The sequence below is a fragment of the Mustela nivalis genome (genome assembly GCF_964662115.1).
Source record: "Mustela nivalis genome assembly, chromosome: 18".
NCBI classification, from domain to species: Eukaryota; Metazoa; Chordata; class Mammalia; order Carnivora; family Mustelidae; genus Mustela; species Mustela nivalis.
The window spans coordinates 58,127,020-58,142,900 of record NC_139037.1 but is presented as its reverse complement, the minus strand read 5'-3'; the positions used below and the strand labels follow the sequence as shown (position 1 = coordinate 58,142,900).

Genomic DNA, 15,881 nt, shown 5'->3' with positions numbered 1-15,881 from the left:
ACCTGATGGCTAATTAAAGAAGCGCTAGAAGGATGATGAAAGTGAACAGGCAGAAATGGACTAAAGGTAGTTCAGGAAATGAAGCTGAAATGAATGGCGCAGAGGCATGCTGGGTAATAGGACAGGAATGAATGGGCCAAAGATAGAAGCCGCAGTGACGCAAGTGGAGGCGGGGAACAGAAGGCATGATGGGTAACAGAAGGGGTGGGTCTACGACAACTGTCGCGTTAAATAGCTAAGGGGCATTGTGGGTAAGAAGAAGCAGGACAGGGTTCACGTAACCGGTTAGAATTCTCCCGAGGCACTGTGGGAAGGTCCAGCACTTCCGGTTTTCGGTCGCCGGCTCTGGACTAGGGGCCTGCCCCTCTGCCGCGGTGCCTGGTGGGACGAGGGGCCTGACCTTGCTGCCTAGCAGCCTCTGCCGCGCAACGCATCTTTACCCGTGTCCCTCGACCCTGGCTTGTTAGCCAATGAACGTACCAGACCGATTACGTCACCAGGATCGGCCTCCTGTGCCTGACAGAGGCAATCAGAATGCTTCAAGGATCCAAGCTGACCAATTACAGTGGCGATTTCGCCGCGGGGTGGAGTCGAAAGAAGGGACGCCCTCTAGAGAAGGGCGGAGGCGACGAGTCAGTGGGCGTTTCAAAGTGCGCAGCGCAGACCAATGGCGGGCGAACACTGGAACCCGCGGCGTTGCGAGCCAATAGATGTGGTCTCTGCGGGCCAATTGGAAAGGCGGAGAAGTGTGCCTCCACTGGCCTGTGAGTGGGAGCCAATAGAAAAGGAGGTCCCAAAGAGGTAGGGTGGGACTCCCAGCCATGACTCCAATTGCAAGGCCAAATCTTGAAGCTAGTGGGCGGATCCCAGAGCGTGCCTAACCAATGGGTTAGGCGGGGTGGGGCGACGGTGGCGGCGGCGGCGGCAGCGGGTTCGGTTGCGCGTGGCGCACGGGGTGGGAGCGGAGCCCAGGCCGGGTGCAGGCGCTGCCGCCAGTGAGAACCGGGACCCGGAGCTGAGCGGGGTTTGGCTGGGACTGTAACCGGAGCGCGCGAGCCCTGACCTTCGCCCTCTGACCTTTCCCCCTTGCAGGCGACCATGGGGAACGTCTTGGCCGCTAGCTCGCCGCCCGCAGGGCCGCCGCCGCCTCCCGCGCCCGCCCTCGTGGGACTGCCGCCGCCTCCGCCCTCTCCTCCCGGCTTCACGCTGCCGCCGCTCGGCGGCGGTCTGGGTGCTGGGGCTGGCGCGGGTCGAGGTTCGGAACGGACCCCCGGTGCTGCGGCCGGCAGCGCCGCAGGGACTGCGGACGATGGGGCCTGCGGCTGCCTGCCCAACCCCGGCACGTTCGAGGAGTGCCACCGGAAGTGCAAGGGTGAGGGGCGACAGACCTGGCGGGGGTGTGAGGGCCCGAATCTCGGGGGGAGGGGGAGCCCTTAGAGGACCTTGGGAATTGGCACGGACCATTGGAAACATGTAACAGAGCGTTAGGCGTTGACGTTAGGATCGAATGATGGAACGTTGGACTTGGGACGTAGAACGATGGGACCGGATGGTGGAACCTCAGGATGGAGTGCCAGAGCTGCCGAGCAAAGCCCTAGGGACTTCAGGGAACCCCGGGGATCAGCCAAGCCAGCTTTCTTATGTGATCGGGAAGGAAACTGAGACCCAAGGTCACAGTGTCAGCAAGGGTCCAGAGCCGGGGCCGGGGTGAGGGGGGTGAACCCAAGACTTCTGGATCTTGGACAATTATGATAGCAGAAGTAGAGGTGACTTTCAGAGTGTTCTGGCATTCAGTATATGTTAATTCATGACATCCTTGTAATGTTTCCATGTGGTGAGTTTACACATGACATCTTACAGGAGACAAGTTTAACACAGAGAGTTAAAGTGACTTGCCTTGGGTCACATGGGTAGTAAGCAGTGGCACTGGGATTTGGATGCAGGCAAAGAAAGGCCCTGGTCCTGGTCCTGAGTATTAGCTTAGACCGTCTCTTTATTGGTTGAGGTGCTTTGTGGGATGTTTTGCTTGTGGGTCCCTGGAAGGAGGACAGCTGGGATGGTAGGGAAGGAAGGGGTGAGAGTTGGCGTGTTTGCCTTGGGGTGTGTATGGAGGGTGACAGCATTTCTCTTCTTCAGAGCTATTTCCCATTCAGATGGAAGGTGTCAAGCTCACAGTCAACAAAGGGTTGAGTAACCATTTCCAGGTGAGCCTTCCAGGTGCCCGTACTCTCCAGAGGTCATCCTAGCCATCTCTCTGCACCTACACATACAACCCCCTCAATCCCCCTTAAAGGGCTAGGCTCTTTGGCACCTGAAAAGACTCAGAGACACAATGCCAATCTGACTGCTCATTGGGTCCAGTGGAAGTGTTTAGGACCCAGAACCCAGGGATGCCCCTCCACCAGGCAGGAGTGAAGTACGGGTAGGTAGCCTTGTCTCCAGCTTATCTTTTCTTCTAGTGTCTAATCTAGTCAGGCTGAACCTCTCATTCTTTGCCCCCTGCCCTACCCAGAGCTGCCTGTCTTTCTTCATGGTGGGGAAGCCAGGTTGGCAAGTATCCCCATCCCAGGCTGGAAAGGAACTTTGCTGGGGGCGGGTTCAGCTGGGTTTATTGGGGGGTGGCCCACAGACTCCTCCCCACAGCCTTCCCTCCTCTCCCAGGTGAACCACACAGTAGCCCTCAGCACAATTGGGGAGTCCAACTACCACTTCGGGGTCACGTACGTGGGAACAAAGCAGCTGAGTCCCACAGAGGTGAGGTTCCTTTTGACATTTGTTCATTTTATCATCTTCTAACCAATATGTAGCCAAGCACCAGGCAGAGAAAAGGTTGAGCTGCTAGGGGTGTTGGGAAGTGGGGACTGTTTCTCGAAAATGCTTTGGAGCATGGTCACACTTTCATCCTGAAGCGCCGTTCTCTGCCCAGCCCTGTGCTGGGTCAGAGCTGGGGGTCACCAGACAGGGATGACCCAGAGTAGGCAGAACTGAACTGTACATCATGCAGGGCTTTGAATACCAAACAGGGCATTTGGACTTTCTCTAGGGGGCAGTAGAGAGCCATGGAACCATTTTGGACGGGACAGGCATGACCAGATTTATGCACTAGGACCATCCCTCAGGCTGCCATGCAGAGGCTGAGTTAGGGAATGCAGGTGAAACCAGAGGCATGGAAGGAGACGGGACTGAATTAGATCTCTGCTTATACCAACTATTGCCATTCAGTAAATTCGTTTATTTCACAAACCTTCACTGTACTCCATTCTGTGCCCAGCCCTGTGCTGGGCAGTGTGAGGACAGAGCAGTGGCTGAAACGGCCCTGGGGTTCACAGTCTTGTAAAGAAAGGGAACAGACCTGTCCCCAGAGAGTGACAGTCCAGGGTAACCAGGACTGAAATGCGTGGGGCCGGGGGGAGCCCAGAGAGGCACCTGACTCAGCCTAGGTGATCAGGGAGGGCTTCCTGGAGGAGGGGACCTTAGTCCGATGTTTTCTGAGGCTAGGCTTCTCACCTAGGCTCACCACACAATAGCTAGGCCTTTGACTTCTGACCTTGCCTCTGTGCCACAGGCATTCCCTGTGCTGGTGGGTGACATGGACAACAGTGGCAGCCTCAACGCTCAGGTCATTCACCAGCTGGGCCCTGGCCTCCGGTCCAAGATGGCCATCCAGGTGAGTGGGAGCCAAGTTAGCTGCTCCCCACGCCTCCCCGAGCACCCAGCAACCCTCTACACTCTCCTTCCCCGCCCCCTACAGACCCAGCAGTCAAAGTTCGTGAACTGGCAGGTGGACGGGGAGTACCGGGGTTCTGACTTCACAGCAGCCGTCACTCTGGGGAACCCAGACGTCCTGGTGGGTTCAGGTAAGAGGCACGGGGCATGGAGGGAATCCGGTCTCAGTCGCAGCTTTCCTGGCGAATCCATTCCCTGCTCCAGAACTCGTTTTCTACCGTCTAGAAATGGTCAGGGGCAGGAGTGATTTTGAAACACCAGGCAGGATAGCACGGGGACCAAGCAAGTCAATTTCAAAGCCAGCCCTAGCCCCTGGCTTCATGGCAGCTGTATGCTAGTGCCCTTGCCCCCGGGGGGCCTTAGTTTCCTTGTCTGTGACGTTGGGCTATCTCACTAGGCTGTTGAAGAGGTTACGTTCTTTCGTGTGACAGACTTCAGGGGGTAGGGGGCCTGTAATGGGTCCCAGGGGAGTGTGGGCTGCTTCTGTTACTTGTGGGGCTCTGGGGTGCTTTCGGTGCAAGGATCCCTGGGGTTGGGTGGTGGGGGTCCACGTGCAGTTCGGGCAGGTAGTTGGATCCAAGACAGAAGCTGACAAGGAAAGTTCCTGTTTGGGTTGGCGTAGACAGGGACCGCCTGACTTGCGCCTGTCCGTCTAGTCTCTTCTTGGTTCCCCTTTTTTTGGGTTTTTTTTTGGGGGGGGGGGTCTCTGGCTGTTTGTCTTTGATTTCTCGACATTCAGCATGAGAGTTGCTGGGGTGTGCATTTTGTACATTCCACGCACCAAGGGCGAGGGGAGGGAAACCAAGGAGCATTCAGCTTGTTCTCTGGGCACTTCCATTCCAGAGCACCTGGACACAAGCATTTTAAAAAAGGATGTCTGGTCATGGGGGCTTAGAAAGTTGAGGGCTTTGGGAGGGGTGTGTGGGGTCCTCAGAGAAAGCCTCCCTGCATAGGTGATATCTGATAAAAGATCAAAGAGTTGAGGGTAGGTGCCAAGCAGGTTTGTGGGGAAAGAGCTCTTCAGCCCAGCACAGCAGCCAATGCAAAGGCCCTGAGGCAGGGCCCTTGATTGGATTGCCAGAAGGGGGGTGGCAGAGAGGGAGAGTTGGAAGTCACAGGGGTGAAAGGCCCAAATCAGCTGAGGCTCTGTAGGGCTTGACCCTTGACTCTGAATGAGTCAGGAGCCACGTTGAGGATTGCGAGCGTGAGAGGGACAGGAGCTGACTTGGCTTCTAACGGGACCCACCGTGCTACCCCGTAGAGAGCAAACTGTGAGGGGCTCTATCTTGGGGTCAGTGGAGGGGTGAGGAGTGGTCAGGCCCATCCACTTTGAAAGTGGAGCCCATGGGGTTGGCTGGTGATTGGGTGTGGGAGGTGAATGAGAGGAGTCGGGATGACCCCGCAGGTCCGGGCTTGAACGATGGGAAGGATGGGAGTGTGGGTTCCTGCGTTCACGTCTGTCCTGCTGCCATTTGCTCAGCCTTGGAGGGCCAGGTCTTGGGCACTCAGTGGCTTTGTGAAGGCAGGAAGCCCGAGTCCCAGGGAGAGCCCTCGGTTCTGCCTGCTGGAGGCTAAGGATCCTCGGGCGGTGTGGACTCTGAGCCCTCCACCCCAAGGAAGAGAAGGGGCTACCCTGGCAGGGAGGAGGGCAGCAGCCAGAAGGGGTGAGGAGAGAGGGAAGGGCCATCCCGCTGAATCCAGGGGCTGGAGGAAGCTGGGCATGCAGGGTGTCGCAGGGGAGGCTGCGCCCACAGGTCCCGCGGGGGCATGAGGAACCTCAGGAAGAAACGTGTTCTGTCCCTGCCAACCTGACATCGTCGCCCGCCTTCTGCTCACGTGCTCCCTGCAGCTGGGCCACATGAGCTTTCCTGAGGCTTTCTGGAACCGCTGCTTTCTTTCTCCCCCATGACCTGTCTCCATGCGGTCCCTGCTGCTTGGAGCTCTTCTCTCTGGTCTTGACGTGGCTGAGTGAGTAGTTTCAGGACACAGCTCACCCTCACAGAGGACACAGCTCACTTCTTCCATGAGGAAAGCAATGCACGGTCTGCATCGCATCGTCTCCCATCGCCCCACACCCCACTGGGGCTTCGCAGTGCTTCCCCCTCCCAGGGATGTCCTTGCTCTGATCACCTGCCTCCCACACTAGGGTGGCAGCCCTTCTGGGACAGGAACTTGCTTGTCTCACTTGCCACCATGCGTTGAGTGCCTGGAACCGTGCCAGGAACAGAGCAGGCACTGAGAAAATCACAGACGAGAGAGCGAGTGGTGGTAGCGGCACATCCCGTGTGTTGCTTCCTGCCCGTGGTCAGGGCCCTAGGCGTGTGATGCGCGTCCTTTCCTTCAGCCATTCCAGGCACTGGGAGTAGAGCAGTGAGGAGAACGGCTTGTTGGATTCTGTCAACAGCCCTGTGAGGTAGGTGCTGCCATCGCCCTCCTCCTGCTGAGACCCAAAGAGGGGACACGCTTCCCAAGGACGCGCAGCAGGTTAGACTCCGGAATCCAGGCTTTTCTCTGGCCCTGGGCACCCCTACCCCCATGTGCACTCGCCGGCATCATCCCCTGCTTCCCAGCACTGGCCTCGGGGTCCCTCTTCCCCGGAGCCCAAGGCCACTGAGGGCATTTTTCATCTCTTAAGCTCTTTTTGTTTTCTCTGATGAGACTGATAACATCATCTGTCACAGGGGCACAAAAGCGGAGACCCCTCTGGCACAAGACCGGAGTGGGAGAATCTGTCTTCAGCCCTCAGCGTAAGGCGGGGTGCACAGTTGGGGTTCTCCCTGTGTTGGAGCGCCGTGTCCTACAGCGGGCAGGGGCTGTCCCTTTTCCTGTCACCCATTTCACAGGTGAAGAAAAAGAGGCCCAGGGTGGAGTCAGGCACTCGGGTTCACACAGCAGGAAACCTAGAAGCTGGACTTCGAATCATGGCCTAACCCAAGGGCCTGTATTCCTTCTCGGTTCCCCCTCTGTGGCCTCGGGCACCTTCTGAGAAGCTAGCGTGCGCCCAGCCAGTGACTTGAGACAGCCCTCTTGGGAGGGCACATTTTATTCTAGCTTTTCTTACATTTTATTTATTTATTTGCTTGAGAGAGAGAATTAAGGGGAGGAGCAGAGAGAGAGGGAAAAGCAGGCTTCCCACTGAGCAGGGTTTCAGACTCGTGAGGTCCTTCATGGCTACTCCCCACGCCGCAGAATGGCCCCCACTTGAGAAGTGCAGGCCCTCTCGGGGAGCACGCAGAGACGACCAGGACGACTGGGTGTGGATACAAGTGGGAGGGACTACTGGGTTCAGGGACCTCGGGGACAGGAAGGAGGGAGAACTGTGAGGAGCTACAAGCAGGGCAGCCCCCAGGGGAAGGGGCACAGGGAATGGGCTTGGGGAGCAGGGAGAAGGGGTGAACTGGGGAAACAAGCCAGGTTCCATGGGGAGCGGGAGAGGGACAGGCAGTGGAGAGCATGTTCTGACCCCAGTTTTCAGACTCTCAGTGGCCTCTGTATCCCCACCAGTTGCAGGGCAGGGGGAAGGTGAATGCAGGGAGTTCAGGGTGGGGGGGATGACTGCCCTGGTCCCATGGTGACCACAGAACCTAGCAGGGGCATGCTGGAGAAGTAGCCAAATCCAGGAAACACTGAGGTGTGAATACGTAGTTGGCTGGATTGAGCAGGGGAGAGGACATGCTGGGTGGGAGGAACAGCGTGTGCACAGGGAAGAGGGAGCTCCTTGTGTTCGCGCTGCCCAGGGGGACATGGCTGGCTGTGTCTTGGAAAGAGAAAGGGGCTCGGGTTTGAAGCTGGGGCCTAGCCATGCGGGACCCTGCGGCTGGGTCTCCTGGGCAAGGGGAGCCATGGCAGATTCTGAGCAGGAGGAGAATGGGATGTGAGGCCTGTGTATGAATAGGATCCCTCTGTGTTGCAGGCTTGATAGCATGGAGAGAGCGAGGCAGACCAGGAGATCGGAGGGAGGTTCGGGGGTCCCCCAACTCTCTAGGTCCCAGTAGGTGCCAGAGCTGAGAGGTGGGGGCCCTGAGTTGAAGTCCCAGTCTCTCTGGGAACACAGACAGTTCCTCTTCCCTTAGGAGCCATGTTTCCCCTGCACTGAATGAGGGGACATGCCCAGCTCAGGGCATGCAAAGAGTGGCCTCGCTGCTGGCTGGATGGGCTGACCCCAGTCTCCTGCCCTCGTGGGGAGGGAATGCACAGCAAGGCTCGCAGAAGCCCAAAGGGGGCTCCTGACCGCACCTTCCCCAGAAGACATAGCACCAGACCCATGATCATGAACCCTCAGCCTCCCCAGCCCGATGGCAGCCTCCATCTGGAATGGGAGAGGCCTCTGACCCTGTGCACCCGTTCCTGCTCTGTCCTGTCCCTGTCCCAGTGTCCTGGCTCTCCCCTTGCCCGTCAAGCCTCTGCTCTCAGCTCTTCCCCTGTTCCTCTGTGTCCCTGCCCTGCCTTCCCCTTTTCTCTGTCCTCTTCCTTGCTGGCTCGTGACCTCAGCCCAACTATGTCCTCTTAGTTTCCCCTGAGAATCTTCCAGCCTTCTCTCCCTCCCTTTCTGATTCTGTTTCCACTTCTCTACGTAATTCCCTCATTTTTTCCTTAATCATCACTCCCTCTGCGTCTCCGACTCTCCCTCCCAGGTCTCCTATTTGTGGTGTCTACTCTCCGGGGCTGCAGAGATTCTAGGCGTGAAAGTGTCAGACCCTGGCTCCAGGACTCCAGTCCAGCAGTGGGCAGTCACTTGTTAGCCACTCCCAGGAGGCCTCGGAGCTGTCCCCGCTGCCAGGAGGCGGGGGGTGCCAGCTGTAGGCCTCAGCATGGCCAGTCCTAGTGATCCTGAGCATCGGACACTGCCCTGCTCCTTAGGCACTCTGTGAGACCCCAGTGCCATCTCGGGAGGTAGTCCTGTTCACAGAGAAATGACCCCAGTGGCCTGCCATTACTCCATCCGTCAGTGGTGGGGCTGTGTTTGGAACCCAGGCTGTCTGGCCCCCGGAGGTGTGCTTATCACGGCCCTGCCCTCCAGCCTCTCCCCAGTGGCAGAGGGTGAAGAAGCCCAGATTCTGCCCCTGACGTAATCTTGTGACGGCAGGTCAGGGACTCGCTCTCTTAGCCTCTGCAGATGGTGCCAAATGAATGCCTGCCTCATGGGGCCTGGGAGGCCCAAGGGGTAGGCCCTGAGCCCTTGAGCCCCCAGCAGGGACACACCTGGAGGGCTGGCTCCCGCAGGACCTGACCACAAGCTGATGTGACGCCTCCTCCCGCCCCCATCTCACCTGCAGGAATCCTCGTGGCCCACTACCTCCAGAGCATCACGCCGTGTCTGGCCCTGGGTGGGGAGCTCGTCTACCACCGGCGGCCGGGGGAGGAAGGCACTGTCATGTCTCTAGCTGGGAAGTACACATGTGAGCCTGGGGGCCGGGGGGCGGGGCCGGGGTCCTGGCTTCCATGTGCCCCGAGCCCCCTTGGTCACCTGCACCCATCCCCTCCCTTCCGCCTGCTCTGTCACAGTGAACAACTGGTTGGCGACGGTAACCCTGGGCCAGGCGGGCATGCATGCCACCTACTACCACAAAGCCAGTGACCAGGTGAGCCGGGTCCGGGCTCTGTGGGGAGGGCATGCTGTGTGGGCATGGGCAGTCAGGGCCCCCCATCCCCCCGCACCCAGCGTGACCCCGGGGGTCCGGCCTGGGAAGCTGACTATTGCGTGTCACCATGGCCCCTCCAGCTGCAGGTGGGTGTGGAGTTCGAGGCCAGCACAAGGATGCAGGACACCAGCGTCTCCTTCGGGTACCAGCTGGACCTGCCCAAGGCCAACCTCCTCTTCAAAGGTACACACCTTGGTTTCCCCGCTTGGAAACAAGGCGTCAGGTGATTCGGGCCAGAGTGTGCCTATAGGCCTAAGCAGGTGGTGGAGGGGTGCATGCCGCCCCTTCTGGGGGGACGCTTGTTGAGAAGGCGGGTGCCTGGCCCTGGGCTTGGCACCCACCACATCCACTCCTCGCCCGGCCACTAACCCTCTCCGGCCCCACACTTGCTCCTCCTTTTCGTTTTCTCACAAGTGGGAGGCCGCTCAGGGGGCCCTCAGGCCACCCCACGCCTCTGCCCAGAGTAGAGACGAGCTCCCCCAGTGCACCATCACAGCCCCCCCGCCGGGCCAGCTCTGAGTCTGATGATAAGTTCCGAGCCTTTCTTGGACCTCAGCAGTTCTCAGGTTGGCGGTGTGTGAAGGGTGGCCCAGGAAGCCGCCTCCAAGCATCCTCGGGCGGGTCTCCCGCAGGCAGCAAGGAGGCCCCGGGGACTTACTTGCCTGTGAAGCGCACCCTCCATGCCGACCTCCATCCCTGTCTCTGTGGTCAGCCTGGCGTCGGAGGCTCGGTTTGGGTCTCAGCTCTGCTGCTCCTCCGCTCCCATGGCCCCACACCCGAGTCTGGCGCACGACCCCTAGGGAGTTGTCTGTTCCACAGATGCTGAGCACCTGCCGTGTGCCCAGGCCAGGCCCTATCCTACCAAGGCTCCGGGTGGGGGTGAGACAGACTCATTTCCAGAGAGTGAAGACCTGGTGTGGTCAGGATCGGGATGGGAGGGGCCCGTGGTGTGGCGGAGGGCTTCGGGGCAGGAGAGGTCAGGAGAGGTCGTCATGCGAGGGAAGGGAGGATGGCGAAGCCAGTTGCTCTCAGGGCCAGAGAACTTGGGGTTCGGGAAGAGATTTCCAGGTGTGGTCAGAGGTCTAGAAGCCAGTAGTCTGGCTGGTGGGTATCCAAAGTGGCCTGGAGCATGACTCCAGAAGGACGGGGCGGGAAGCTGGCTCGCAACACAGCTGTCTCCCTGCAGGCTCCGTGGACAGCAACTGGGTCGTGGGTGCCACATTGGAGAAGAAGCTCCCGCCCCTGCCCCTAACGTTGGCCCTCGGGGCCTTCCTGAATCACCGAAAGAACAAGTTCCAGTGCGGCTTTGGTCTAACCATCGGCTGAGCCCCTCCTGGCCCCTACCTTCCACCCTTCCTCCTTCAGATCCCACCTCCCCCTCCCCCTGCCATGGAGGGGAGACCTGAGCCCTCCTCCCCGTCCCTTCCCTCCCTCCTCGGGGGTCAAGGGGGGCAGTGGAAAGGAGGGGGCCCATCACCCCAGCAGCTGAGGGGGGGAATTCTGGAACCACGGGAGCTCCAGGATTCGGAGCACTAGGGGCAGGGCGCCCAGTGGGCCTGAAGTCCTGGAGGGGATTCCGGAATCGAGGGGCATGCCGGATTCTGAGCACCGGGGCAGAGGCGGCCAGACAACCTCAGGGAGGTGTTGGGGCATCCCAGTCTCCCCAAAGGGCCCTGGGCCTGGCCCTGTGGGGGCAGTAAGAAGAGGAGCTTCCCCATCCCCGGTCAGTCCGCCTCCGCCCACTTTCCCACCCATCCCTCAGTATAAATCATGTTTATAAGTTATGGAAGAACTGGGACATTTTACAGAAAAAGAAAAAAACCAACAAAAAATATACATGAAAAAAGTGAACTAGGTGGCATCTGTTTTTCTGTGTGTGCCAGCCCCCCTTTTTCCCCAGTCCGTGCAGACGGACCTCACAGGGGCCAGCAGGGGGCGATGCAGGGTGGGGCCAGGAAGCCCAGCCTGGCCTGAGCTCACACATCCTCCCTGTGACTTGGGTGACTTTGGCTGGGACATCACAGGCCCTCCCTCACCAGCAGGGCTGGGTCTTGTGGTCACACCCCAGCTTGGCCAGGCCAGAGAGGCTGTCAGAAGACTCCCCACCAGCTACAGGAGCAGGGGTGATGTGTCCGTCGCAGGAGTCAGGGTGCAAGCTGGGACTCCCGTGGGCTTTTCAGGTTCCAAAAGAGGCAGAGGACAATGTATTAGGACCTCTTTGTGACAGAAGGCCAGAGCCCAGGCTACAGAGTTCTTGGCTCACATAGGTGGGGGGGGGAGGTAGAGGTGTGGGTTTTGTCCACCCAGCGTTCGTCCCAGTAGACTCTCCCACCCCTGACTTCAGACAGGAACAGAAACCCTGCTTGGCACGCGCACACATGCATGAGGTTTGGGGAGGGAGGCTCTTGAACAGAGATGACCCAGAGAAGCCACCCCGTGGGACACAGCAGAGCAGTAATGAGGCCTGGCCCTCCTCTCCTGTGTGTGCCCCCCCCACACCCCCATCTCAGCTGAAGCTAGACTTCCCAGTGGGACAGCTGGGACTCACCAGGCTGCCTGGGAAGATGGCCCAGTGGCTGGGAAGGTGACTGCTCCTGGGGCCAATCAGAGCAGGTTGTGCCAGGAACAGCTCTCGGGATTTTGTACGCATGCAGCTTGCATCACCGGATGGTGGTGTAAGTGTGACCGTTTTCCTAGGTCTTCTGGACCAAGAAGTAGGGTGGTCAGATAGCCTTGATCATTCGCCCAAGGTCATGCAGTTGGCAGAGCCCCGATTTAGGGCCAGACTGTTTCGTTCCAGAGTCCGCAGTCCACAAAGCTGGGATCTACAACGTTGGTTAGGGAGAAGGGCTGGGATCTTCATTCTGCAAACGGGCAGGGGAGCTCAGAGAACTGCTCACCTATGCCCAAGGTCACAGGCAAAGAGGGAAGGAGGAGGGACACCTGGGTGGGTCAGTTGTGAAGCCTCTGCCTTCAGTTCGGGTCATGATCCCAGAATTCTCGAGCCCCTCATTGGGCTCCCTGCTCGGCAGGAAGCCTGCTTTTGCCTCTCCCACTCCCCTTGTTTCTATTCCCTCTGGCTGTCAAATAAATAAAAATCTAAAAAAAGAGAGAGAGAGGACCAAAACCCAGGTTTACACAGTCCCCACCCCTCCCAGCCCGTCTGTTTGGACCTCTGGAGCCCTTCTCCCTAAGTCCCAAGAGTCTGGACTCCTAGCCATCGCCCCTCAGAACCCAGGAATCCAAGCCCCTCAGGCTTCTCTTTTCCTCTGACCCAGGATTTGGGCCCCCAGTCCCCATTCCAAATTTTATTTATCCATCCACAGGAAAAGAGGAAGGAGGGGAATGGGCGCTTCCTTTCCCTGGTGTTTCTAGCCCCCCAGAACGGAGGAAGGTGCCTGAGTTACTGGGTAAAATGTCACCTGCCTTCCGGGGAGCCGTTGGGGGTTCATCACACGGCCTCCAACCCCCACCTCCTTCCCCCTGCCTGCTGCGTGAAGGGGTGGGGGGGGGTGTACAGCCCACCTCGTGACTGGGGGCTGGCCCAGTTCGATGCCGCCCAAGAGGAGTGGGCGGGGCAGGGGGAACAGTATAATTGGAGGAGTCTGGAATCCGTGAGTCCTACTCAGCCCAAGCAGAGGCGAAGGAGGAGGTTCCCCGGAGCCGGTGAGAAAAAGAGTTGAGGGCACAGAGATCTGCTCAGGGCTAGTGTGAGGGACAGGCTGGGGTGGGGGACGGTCCTACCCCAGGGTCATGGAATGAGGAGGAAAGCCGGGGTCGGACCTAGGCAAGGAGTGGGGCACAGGGTCTTGGCTGGAAGAAGGTTGGATGGGAGGAGCAGAACCTGGTAAAACGTATCAAGAGTCCACGAATGGTCAGTGTCATTTATTGAACACTTCTGGATGCCCCCTCAGATCTCCATTAGTTGGAGATGCGGGGGCAGGGGTGGCAGCCAGATAACTAGAGCACTCATCTTTTCGGGAGGACTTTTCAATGAGAATTAAGTTAGCCGGTAGGTGGAAGGTGACGTTTGGATGTGAAGCTGGGGCTCAGGCTGTGAAGGGAGAATGAGGAATGTGAGGCCAGAATTTATAAGCCACTGTTGGGGCTCACAGGGAACACGGGGCAGGGTAAGTGGAATTTGAACCCTCCAAGAGGATGGAATTTGGGCCGTGGAGGCCGACCTGAAGATGGGGAGATAAGACAAGACAATGAGGGAGTTAAATAAACAATGGAGGTACGGGTTTGGTAAATGTTTGTGATTGGATTAGGCTGATGCAGATCCTGGGGCGAAGGGTGTGATTGGGAGGATGGGGCTCCGGGTGGGAGGGGTCCCCCGCTTGCTGCTGATTGACGTGTCTCACTCAACCTGACCCATCACAGGCTGGAAGATGAAGGTTCTGTGGGCCGCGCTGGTGGTCACACTCCTGGCAGGTATGTGGGCGGGGCTTGCTCCAGTCCCTGCCTTGCTCCCATGCACACCTGTGCATGGGACCCCCTTTCATCCCTGGGTCCCTCCTCCTGCTGGTGTCGTCGTCTTGAAGGGAGGCCCAGGTGCGAGGCTTCACATCCACTGGCTCTGAGCAGCTTCTTTTACTCTCTCTGGGCCTCAGTTTTCCTACCCTTAAAACAGTTCTAATGCACTGTTGTCGGACAGACAGAGAGCTCCAGATTGGTGTCCACTGTGACTAGTTCTCTTCAGAGCATGGGTCTTGCATGCGCAGCACAGACCCTCAGTATGTACCCCTCCCCGCCTGCTCCCTTCCTGCCAGTGCTCTAAAGAAGCCGGGGAGCATTTATGGAGCACCTGCTGTGTACCATCTACTCTGTGCCTGGTGGGGGTGATGGCTGTGAACTTGATTCTGTGCAGGATGCTGGGCCGATGTGGAGCCAGAGTCCCCACTGGAGGGGGAGCCGAAGCCGGAGCGGGAGCTGGAGCCTGAGGCCGGGTGGCAGGCTGGTCAGCCCTGGGAGCTAGCACTGGCCCGCTTCTGGGATTACCTACGCTGGGTGCAGACACTGTCTGACCAGGTGCAGGAGGACGTCCTCAACAACCAGGTCACCCAGGAACTGACGTGAGTGCTCCTGCCACTCCCAGAGGCCAGTACCTTCTGGACCCCTGGCTGTCCCCGCTCTGGGTTTCTTTGTGTCCCTGCCACCAACTCTTTGGCATCTCTGCTCATGTCTTGCTTCCTCTTTTACATTTCGAGCTCCTGGCTTGATGGACCCTCCCTGCCTCTCGCTACCCATTGTCGCACCCTCACCTTTCATCTCTGCTTCTGCCCTGGCCCTGTCCCCATCTTGCCTCCCCTCCCTCACCCCTCCTGGGTTTTCCTGCTTCTCTCTCCCACCCTCCGTACACACTCGCTCCTGCCCTCTCGGCCCACAGGGTGCTGATGGAGGAAACCATGAAAGAGGTGAAAGCCTACAGAGCGGAGCTGGAGGAGCAGCTGGGCCCCATGGCCTCGGAGACACAGGCCCGCGTGGCTAAGGAGCTGCAGGCGGCGCAGGCGCGGCTGCGCTCAGACATGGAGGACGTGCGCAACCGCCTGACGCAGTACCGCGGTGAGGTGCAGGCCATGCTGGGCCAGAGCACCGAGGAGCTGCGGGCCCGCTTCGCCTCCCACTTGCGCAAGCTGCGCAAGAGGATGCTGCGGGACGCCGAGGACCTGCAGAAGCGCCTGGCCGTGTACCGCGCCGGGGTGCGCGAGGGCGCCGAGCGCAGCGTGAGCACCGTCCGCGAGCGCCTCTGGCCGCTGCTGGAGCAGGCCCGCACGCGGCACGCCAACCTGGGGGCCCTGGCCACCCAGCCGCTGCGAGAGCGTGCCGACGCCCTGGGCCAGCAGCTGCGCGGGCGGCTGGAAGAGGTGGGCAGCCGCGCCCGCAGCCACTTGGAGGAGGTGCGCGAGCAGATGGAGGAGGTGCGGGCCAAGATGGAGGAGCAGGCCAACCAGATGCGCCAGCAGGCCGAGGCCTTCCAGGCCCGCCTCAAGAGCTGGTTCGAGCCCCTGGTGGAAGACATGCAGCGCCAGTGGGCGGGGCTGGTGGAGAAGGTGCAGGCGGCCCTAGGCACCAGCCCCACCACCGCAGCGCCGGTGGAGACACAATGAGTGGGCCCGGCCCGCGCCGCGCGGTGCGCTCCGCCCCTGCCCCCACCCCCTGCTCCCCTGGCTCCGCCCCGACTGTCCTTGTGGAGGGCCCTCGCTTAATAAAGATTGACCAGCCCCACCGCACCTGCTGGACGTCCGTGTGTGATTTCTCCCTACTTGGCGCCTCGGTTTCGCTTTCCGCCGCACGCTGGCCGCGCAGTTCTGTCCTCTCCCCTCTGCTGTCCGTTGGCTCCCTTCTGTCCCTTTCAGAGTCTTCCTTTTTACTCAGAGACGTGGTTCGAGACCAGATCCATCCCTAGGGTAGAACGGTGGTCACCCCTTACTACGGGGATTGGGGGTGGGCTTGCTCAGCTTCGGAATACCTCCTCGGTGGAGCTGGGACCCCAAAGCCACTGCTGTCAGT

The 15,881-nt window shown here is 59.5% G+C and overlaps 2 protein-coding genes across 4 annotated transcripts; both read left to right on the top strand.

Moving 5' to 3' along the window:
- Positions 1-861: 861 nt before the first annotated feature.
- On the top strand, positions 862-11,219 carry TOMM40 (translocase of outer mitochondrial membrane 40). Of its 2 annotated transcripts, XM_082710727.1 has the most exons (10): positions 862-995; positions 1,093-1,372; positions 2,137-2,204; positions 2,662-2,754; positions 3,566-3,667; positions 3,752-3,857; positions 9,003-9,125; positions 9,232-9,308; positions 9,449-9,551; positions 10,555-11,219. In XM_082710727.1, exons 2-10 carry the CDS (start codon positions 1,099-1,101, stop codon positions 10,692-10,694), a joined length of 1,086 nt encoding a protein of 361 aa, XP_082566853.1. In that variant the 5' UTR covers positions 862-995; positions 1,093-1,098; the 3' UTR covers positions 10,695-11,219. The 2 variants fall into 2 exon arrangements, with proteins under 2 accessions (XP_082566853.1, XP_082566854.1); XM_082710728.1 differs by having other exon boundaries at positions 908-1,372.
- A 1,730-nt stretch (positions 11,220-12,949) lies between these two features.
- Positions 12,950-15,601, top strand: APOE (apolipoprotein E). 2 transcript variants are annotated; one of them, XM_082710699.1, is made up of 4 exons: positions 12,950-13,034; positions 13,752-13,802; positions 14,239-14,443; positions 14,758-15,601. In XM_082710699.1, the coding sequence occupies exons 2-4, from the start codon at positions 13,760-13,762 to the stop codon at positions 15,476-15,478; spliced, it is 969 nt and encodes a 322-aa protein (XP_082566825.1). In that variant the 5' UTR covers positions 12,950-13,034; positions 13,752-13,759; the 3' UTR covers positions 15,479-15,601. The 2 variants fall into 2 exon arrangements, with proteins under 2 accessions (XP_082566825.1, XP_082566824.1); XM_082710698.1 differs by lacking the exon at positions 12,950-13,034 and adding an exon at positions 13,057-13,242.
- The last annotated feature ends 280 nt before the right edge of the window (positions 15,602-15,881 follow it).